This window comes from Triplophysa rosa, linkage group LG6 (genome assembly GCF_024868665.1).
Source record: "Triplophysa rosa linkage group LG6, Trosa_1v2, whole genome shotgun sequence".
Lineage (NCBI taxonomy): Eukaryota > Metazoa > Chordata > Actinopteri > Cypriniformes > Nemacheilidae > Triplophysa > Triplophysa rosa.
In genome coordinates, this window is record NC_079895.1 from 9140884 (window position 1) to 9150081 (window position 9198).

The 9198-nt window shown below is 36.9% G+C and overlaps 1 protein-coding gene across 1 annotated transcript; it reads right to left on the reverse strand.

The window, feature by feature from the left end:
- Positions 1-1340: 1340 nt before the first annotated feature.
- nhlh2 (nescient helix loop helix 2) lies at positions 1341-4515 on the reverse strand. Its single transcript, XM_057336258.1, has 2 exons — positions 3872-4515; positions 1341-3234 (listed from the first exon to the last, which is right to left on the reverse strand). The coding sequence occupies exon 2, from the start codon at positions 3195-3197 to the stop codon at positions 2829-2831; it is 369 nt and encodes a 122-aa protein (XP_057192241.1). The 5' UTR covers positions 3198-3234; positions 3872-4515; the 3' UTR covers positions 1341-2828.
- Between the last annotated feature and the right edge of the window lie 4683 nt (positions 4516-9198).

The window sequence follows — 9198 nt, forward strand, 5'->3', positions numbered from 1 at the left end:
CTAAATTTGAGAGCGCAGACACATTTGGGTTTAATTGTAAATTGTAATGCCTGTTTGGCAGAAAAATATCGTTCCCTTCTGACAATCTGGCAAAAAAACTTAGAGTGGTTATTTCCTCCTGTCAATAAATGCACGCGCCGACTACCTCCGTCACTTTGTCATTGTGTGATGAAAATCTGATCATTGTATGTCTGACGCGTGCACAGATGGTTCGGGCTTGAGCTCGCAGCCAGGTCGCATTGTTCTGAGCGTGACACTTTCTATGCGCTAGCTAATGAGAACAGACGGACCCTCGTATCCCCCCTCTAAGCAGTTTTTTATTCCTTTCTTTTAAACACTGTTAATATCTTCTGTCCCTCATCCGTCCATTTCCATCTGGCTCCAAATAATTTGACTATATGCCGGGTTGATCCGGAGACCCTGATGTGGATAGATAGATAGATAGATAGATAGATAGATAGATAGATAGATAGATAGATAGATAGATAGATAGATAGATAGATAGATAGATAGATAGACAGGCATTTTCTCTCGATAAAAACAGCATCGGAAGACATAACGACTTTTAAATATCCAAGTTTGCCAGTGGATGAGTGGAAGATATAGGGAACGTGTTGGATGATGCAGTTTTGGTTTTGATTAATATTCTTTAAGCCACAAGCCACAAGCAGGGAGGACAGATTGGCTTTTTGTATGAAGGGTCAACATCAAATCTGGCTACCTGAGATGAGGGCTAATGTATTCGAACCCTCTCCGTGACATACAGGCGGACATATGGTATAACAACGGAGCTGAGAGTCATTCATTACATAATCCTAACGAGGCCTGTTCACTTCCAACATGGCACACCATTAGAAGCAGAACAGCCTGGCTGCATGTGTAAGGAACTTTGTGGTGCATTAACTAGCATTGAAATGCTTATTAGATATGTAGACTTAATATTTAACTTTACGTTTAAATATTCTTACATGTTATTATTATTCTCCTGTTGTTTGAGTGAAATTCGGCCTATATCTTTATGATATAGTCTTCAACGGAGTGTAGTTATGATTTCTTTAATGTGAAATATGATCACCCCCACACTCGTACATATACACGCACATGCTCTCTCGCACTTTCCCACGGGACGCAGCAGACGGGTCGTAATTTGGTTGCCTTGGCCCGTCTGGACAAGCACCTGTCTCCTCTCTTGGGAGATAGTCGCCTTTGGGCCGTGAGCAGAACGGACCGTGAACACATGCATGTGTGTGACAGAATGAAAAAATAAAGCATGTTTTTAAACAAAATAAAAATTAACGACAGCTCATTGTATCAATGAAAGAGTGTTAGATAAAGATCGTGCAATCTTCGTATTGGCACAATTTTATTCCATATCGTTTTATGCAAAAACTACAACAGACAAATCAGCGTCGAATATATTTTCGTTTTTACCATTTATTCTAAAATAGTTATGAAAAACTGCGTTGGTAAAAACCAGTGCACTGGCTATTCCACTACAAAATGACGGACAAAACCCTGAATTAACAGGGTTATCTTTGGATATGAGGCAGATGTGAGATAGGCTAATTTGTTCACTATAAAATTTCCGAGAGGTTCACAATAAACACGTAAACAAATAATCTTTATAAAATAGTTTGCAAAAGAAAAAATAAACTACTTTAAGATCATTTTTGGTCGCAGCATAGAGAGCGTCTGGGTAGTTTGTGGACTTGGGAGGCAAGCAACTGTAGGCTATATATAACCTGGTGATAAAATCGCTGTTTATGTTAGCATTTTGCCAATTATTATTTTGACATTCATTTTACAATTATTTCATGTATACGTTCAAAAAGAAGAATAGTTTTACTTCTAATCCGCCACAAGTCTTGAGGTACCCAAGATGCTTTCAATGAGCACTTTTGTAAACGAAATAAACAATACAGCAATAAGTCCTACCCAATGGGAAGTGCTTTTCGTTATCATAGGACAGGACATTAACAGCAACATTATTATAACCTTAGTGCATACACAGCGAAGGCCCTCCTACTCCTAAAAAACTGCCAATGAAAAGTGCAAGTGAAAAGCAACAGTAAACCCCAACTCTGCGACAACAGTCTAAAACATGAATAATCGCACAACATTAAATATTTACATGTAGGCCTATATGTAAACACTGCAAGTTACATTAAGGACACTCACATAAATTAAATTACTTATAAATAAAATAATAAACAAAGAACATATAAATAAAGAATAAGTTCACGGATTTGTTCCAGCACATAGAAATATACATTACTTTTTTTCAGATGGTTGACAAAACTTGTTTGATTTATATCCATTAGGTTAGTTGTATGAACATAGTAGCCTGATGCTTAATGCATGTGAACGGAGGGGAATTGGTAAATTGTATTTGTCAATTGGGATGGCCCAATTTTTTCCACAGCTTATTATTGCCACAAATGTAGTTATGATTTCAAGCTACAGGATAACTGATAATCTTTAAACAGCTATCCGAAACTATATTGCTACAGTGTCAAAAACAACAAGCTTTACTGTACTGCAACACATACAGAATTGTAGATAACACTTTCTAGTAACTTTTATTAATACCATGAACAATATTATATTGTGTTATGCTTTGATTATTATTTGATTATTATTCAGTTATTTACTGTAAAAATGTATGTGTTTGTTAATAGGCTATGGATAAAAGTTATTATAAAGTGTTATCTATATTTCATACGATTTTATATCCTGCTGTAATAGGCTACTCCATGACAGTAAAAGTCTTCTTTAAATACACCTGTAGGGTTTTGTTTTAGGGTATTTTAAAAAGGCCCAGAGTTCGTTCAAACGTCCAAAACGTGGTTAAGGTAAGATATGTAACAGATAGCCAGGCGAAGAATTTCTATCTTTGACAGCTTCTTGTCGGGTGGGAGTGTCGGTAGCAGCTTTCTGAGCTCAGCGAATGCTACGTTGAAGGCTTCCACGCGGATGCGCTCTCGCGTGGCATGAGCAGAGCGATATTTCGCTGTAGCGCGCCTCCTCCTTCTCTTTTCCTCCCTGGTGAGCCCGGCTGGCACGAGTGTGCGAGCTTTCCCATCGTCGGACTCAAAGGGCTCGTGGGCCACACATTCCACATTCATGACGTTCAGACATTCCGAGTCCGGCTGTGTCCAGGTGAGATCAGGATCCGTCTGTTCGGGACTCAGCATCATCTTCAGGACTTTAGAAATGCACTGCTTGGTTACTAATCTGATGGGAGGGCACAAAGTACACATGGTTGTCAAAAATATGGAAGTTTAAAAAATATATATATAAATGAACGAAGTTGTTCTCTCAATACAAATACTAATCTGTAAATAAATGTCTAAATTAAAGCGTAGTATTTTTTCTGTAGCCTAATATTGGCTGTAGCCGGTGTTTGCATGCCAGTTCTGAAAACTATTTTTTTTCGGTTCTGTCATTTCAACCACAAATTAGTTACTAATAAACATTTGCAATTTTTTTGTTGTCACATTGAATTTCGTAGCTAATCATTCAAAAGACTATAATCATAGATGGCTATAAATATTTACTGGTTTCATGCAAAATGTAATGGAAATCAATTAAAAAAAGTAATTGCTGACCATCTGTCACAAATGCAAAGCTTATAGCTCCAGATGACACAAGGGAATAAATATCATACGAGGTAATTCACAAGTAACCTTATTTTTTTCTTAGTTAAGAATTTTGCATTTTTATTTATAAAATATTTATTTTACTTTCATACCCATGTCATTTGCATTAGTAAGTTTAACATACTAATGTTAAATCAGATATATTAACCACAATTTTACCACAACATGAAGATGAAAGTATTACAAACAACGAATATTTATTTTAAACTCACCTGTGGAAAAATACCGGCTATTGATGGCGAAATCGACGAGAAATGTGTTATTCCCCAGAAATAAGCTTCGACAAGTCTGTATTCAGTAAAACATTTTCATCTGTCCATTCTCCCTTCTCAAATCTTATTTTCTGTACAATTCGGCATCAGCAATATATTTATCCGTAGTATGTTCCTCGTCACTTATAATACAGATCGGTAACGTAGATTTTTGTTGTTGTATGCTGAAATTTCCATGAGCAATGTAAAGACTGGGACCGGTTCACGATATGATGCCCTCTGACCCTTGCTTGGATAACAATGGACACGCGTTCTCGGATAAGATCGTTTTGATGAGAAAGTGTCGTCAATTGCTCAGGCTGTCTATTTCCCCGTGGATTAGGATACTATTGCTCCCGCCATCCTTCTGTTCAACCACATCCACGCGTGCTTGTGCCCGTGCCTCTGATGATTTGAGAGATAACATTCCACTGACTCCCTAATAAAGTGCGAAATGACGGAGAATGTTGCTATCTCTCTCTCTCCCTCTTACAAATCATTCACTTTATGCACTTATCCACGACAGTCACACCCATGTCCCACCCCCTCGTTTCCTCCATCCACTCAGCGCCTTCTTTCTCGACCAGAGTGAGAGCCTCAGGGTAGAGCTATTCAACAAGCGGGGTCTGGCAGCAAGGAGTGGGTTATATACTATGTATATAAAACAACAATATTTTCAAAGCGCACTATTTTTTTAGCAAGACCATTTTAAATGGGATTTTAGATGACAGCTGTCTGCAGTGAACTAAAAACTAATTGAAACAGCATTTCATTATCTACTTAATAATTCTTTTTCTTTTTCTTTGCTTAGTCATTTCTCAACCTTTATGTTGTTTTTTATCTTAAGCAGTGATTAAATAAAGTGTTTGTCCTAGACAAAGTTTTTTGCAAGGTGGAATGCAGGTTTTGCCCAGAAAAAGGTTTTCTTTGACACCATTAATAATTCATAAATTTGCTTATAAATTTCATAAATTTCCTGCCTTTTAAATTGTCGTAATCAAGTTCGATATCTGAACTAATTCCTTAAAACTTTTGCTTCTCTCTTTATGATTTATTGCATCAGTTTCCAAGTGTAAGTTATTGAAAGGCAACTTTTCCACAAGATGTGTAATTTTATGAATAATAAAACTTTGATTTTACCACAATTATTATTTACTTACAATTTCACAATTAGTAGACTAACTTTGCATATTCTCTTATAAATATATTGTCTATAAACTCCAGTTTGTTGCTAGTCTCCACCTGTGCTGGAAATATGTGCATCTCGTATTTTTGAATTGCTTCATGAGCATAAATATTCTCCCTTTCCATAAAGTCTGAGAGTATGGTGAGATTTCCTTTACAAGCAGGCAAAATGAAGACAAAAGAGCATTCTAAACAAATGAGGGATATATTTGTGGAGAGACACGAATCTGGGGGAGGCAATGAACGTATCTCAGAGCATGGTGTAGTCCATCATACAGAAGTGGAAGGAAAATAAAACTACACTCCTCTGCCTGGGTAAGGCCATCCCCCTAAACTTAATCATTGAACAGGAATAACGCTTGTCATAGAGGCTACCGTGATGCCAACCATCACTCTGACTTAGCTGCAGAAGTCAGCGGCTACAGTTGTAAATTGTGTCCATGGGTAAACAAGCTCCAAGCTATTGCACAATAGAGCCCTTTAAGGGAACAGTGGCAAGAAAAAAAGCCTTTGAAGAAAAAGCATATGAGTCCATGCAAAGACTTTGTAAAACACCACCTGGAAGATACTGCAAAGACTTGGCAGAAGGTCTTGTGGTGTGACTAAAGCTGAACGTTTTGAATTAGCCTCAAGTGTCAGGTTTTGTGAATCTAAATATTTTCAAGGCGCCATATTTCATCTAATCTATAAATTAATCTGGCCGAAAATGTAATCTAGATCAACATTAATACGTCTCACAAAATGGTTATGTGAGTTTTCATCAAACAATAATCTTTCGAAGATCAATCTTTCTATTCCCCATAAAAAATCAAGTTAATGCTTATTTCGTCAAGTGCAAGACGCAACATTTCCTCTTTGTTTCTCCAGCTCTTTTATATCATCTTCGTCTGTGTGATAAAACAGGTAAGAGCACAGCCTTGGAGAAGCTGCTGGTCCCAATGAGATACAGAATTTTAATAAGACGCTTATAATAAAAAGTAAAAGGGGCATGAGGCTGTAAAAAGGAGAGATTGTTATTGGCAAACTTCTCATAAAAGGCCTGAATAGGAGAGGCTTTACTATTATTTTGACTTTAACAACCACATCAATGACTACCGGCCACTCACTTTTTGCATATGAATGAGACCAACAACAACAAAAAAAAAACCCTCTAATATAATCATTAAAATTGAATGTTTTATTCAACGCCAAGCTGATGAGAAAATATGCTCCTCAATAATATATTTAATCAATTTTTTCACCATCCGCATATAAGCTTCAAATTGATTACATTTTACACTGCATTATTGATCAGACTGATGAGACATATTACGTTTCATCAAAGCCTCTTATATTTGGCCTCTGTTTGTGAACAAAGTCAGCTGGTCTGCTGTTGCCTCCAACACATCCCTTTCTCCTCACACATACACATATAAATACACAGAGTCAAATGTGAGAAAGAGGCATATGGCTTCCAGACTCACCCATCCCCCTTCAGCTGCCCTTTTTGCCTGGTGCATGTGTTTAGATCTGGGCATTGCTTTGGGAAGGGTGCAAGGACCTCACTGACTGAATTAAAGTATATTCTGTATGTATGTGTGTGTGTGTGTTGGGGCAGCTGGCTGATGTTGCTGGAAGGATGGAAAGATGGATGGGTGGATGAAGAGATGGATGGAGGCAGGATGTCTGACCCAGGGCCAATGGAGGGGTATGAAAATAGTATAACCCAGAGAGAGAAAAACAATAGAGGGCAGGACATGGAGGTAAAAGCGAATTGGGCATAAAGGAGGAAAAAAGAACAATAGGATGGAGTATTTTGGGATAAGTGAGGATCATGTTCCTGTAGCTCAGTTTGTAGAGCATGGTGCTAACGCCAAAGTCGGGTGTGATTCCCAGGGAAAACACATGGGTGATAACATGTATAGCTTGAATTCACAGTCACTTCTGCCAAATGCATAAATGTAATATAAATGTCATCTTAATAACATGCACAATATTAATCCTTTCATTTCATGTGTGACGATGCATTAGTTTGTAAAGACTGTTTTTGTATCATTTGGTTAAGCCTGATTTAGTTATGCCCGAAGGCAGCATATGTGCTTAGTTTCAGGGGGGCTGGTGGAGATCATAAGTATTGATCTCTGTTCTTCGTGGTGACAGAACAATAGATTGAAGCTCATTTCACGGCTTAATTCAGTCCAAGCGCTTGGTCAATAAGAATACCTTCTGCCGGGCTAAACTTTGATGCAAAATTAATAAAATTGCATAAAACACACATGTACACATATTTCCGATGCTTTATTTTGATCTGCAGTACAAATAAATGTCCCAAGTCATACGGGGTTGTACCTCAGACATACAAGGTTGTGTACAAGGCTAACAAAATGGTATGCAATTTTTGACAGGTGGCACTGACAGAGCTAAATGATTTCAACAGCTCTGAAAAGGAAGTTTGTTCCATGGAGAAAACAAAATAATCCTTATTTAGTGAACAGTTTTCAATCACCATCCCCTTTCAAGGTGTGTTATAACTGCATGGCTAGAAATCCTTACTCGTTTGCTTACCAATATGTAACCCAATAAATATATAATATGAGATAAATGATCAAATATCTCTAGAAATAATTCCAGCATGCGTTATGCCCAATATACAACCTGTTTAACTACAGGACGTGTATTGTTGACATAAGTTACTTTTAATTTATATGTGATGTGTTTGTGTTGATGTTTATTCGGTTTGAGCAAGCTGTAAGTGCATTGGAAGTGATTATGGTATTAAATTTTTCTTTTTTAAATATTACAACAAATAATTCCTCTGCCATTGATTTACTTTCATGTGACTACAGTTTCATTGGACATACACGCCTGGCCCAAAGTTAACTTCCGGTCTGAGTTTGTTTGACTGTTTATATTTAATTTAATTTATGTGAATATTAATTTACATGACTATCTTATTGTATAATGATTGTATTAAATAAACAATTAGTTGAATTTTATTGTATTTAAATTTTATTAAAATAATAAATTGTTGAATGGGTAGTGTAACTTTGTTGCATTTAAGTTTAGCCAAGTAACGGTTCTTCTACTGTACTTTAAAAAATGATTCATGGCCATAGTAAATATGGTTCAATAAAATAGGCAGTTTACTTAATTTCTTGCTATAAATGTTAAAAAATATATTGAAATTGTGTTTAGCTTAAAATAATGAGTAATCACAACAAGTAATTTTTAGTAAAGTCGCATGAATCTGGTAATTGGTCAATTTGACACAATTTTTAAGATTTGGTTAGATCATGTGACGCAGAACTTGACCGGCTTTCAAGAGCGCTGGTGGCCATTTTCTGAAAATCAACTCCTCAGACGATAAAGGTGAGTAAACTAAACTTGTTTTATTCTAAATTGTTTTATAAAATAAATCCTATCAATAGTGTGAAGAAACATGTTTCTTAATGTTTTATTTTAAATAAGTTTAATTGCGGTGGTGCAAGTTTCTTGGTGTTTTAAACAAGCTCCTAGAAATCAACTGCCTGCATAAACGTGTGCACAGTAGGCGCTTCAACTTTTATTTACGTTGCTTTTATAAGATTTATGGTAAATTCAAAATTTAAATTTGGTCACGATTGCCTACTTTTATGACGGCATGAAAACACGTTGATAATTATATTCGCCGTCCAGCTCCTTGAGCTTTTTAAGCCACTTTTACACGATGAAAAACGGAAAAAAATTCCTTAGCGTTTTTGAAAAATTTCACGTACACATGACAGCGTTATCAAAACTGTCTGCATTTACACGGTTCCAGGATAACGGATAAAAACGATGTAGTATGCACGGCAGGCCAGTCGATGGCGATGTTGTTGTGTAAAGAAACAGGACGTGCCTTGGCACATACACATGCACAGTTATAAGGGAAACGTGCTTTTTAATACCGTTGGTCGACGTATATGTGTGTTTAAAGTCTCTCTTAAAGTGTGTCTCCGCTGGTCTTATTTGTGCAGCAAATCCACATTTTGCTGGGGAAACGTTAATACATAGTCGAGCAGCGAGGTCTCGTGTAAACGGCCCCTTAGTATCGATTTGACACAACGCGCCACATTAAAGGCATGGTGGGTGATCCTGTCCAGAAA

Coding starts and splice junctions, on each gene's coding strand:
- nhlh2 (XM_057336258.1), bottom strand. CDS start 3,197: ATGATGCTGAGTCCCGAACAGACGGATCCTGATCTCACCTGGACACAG.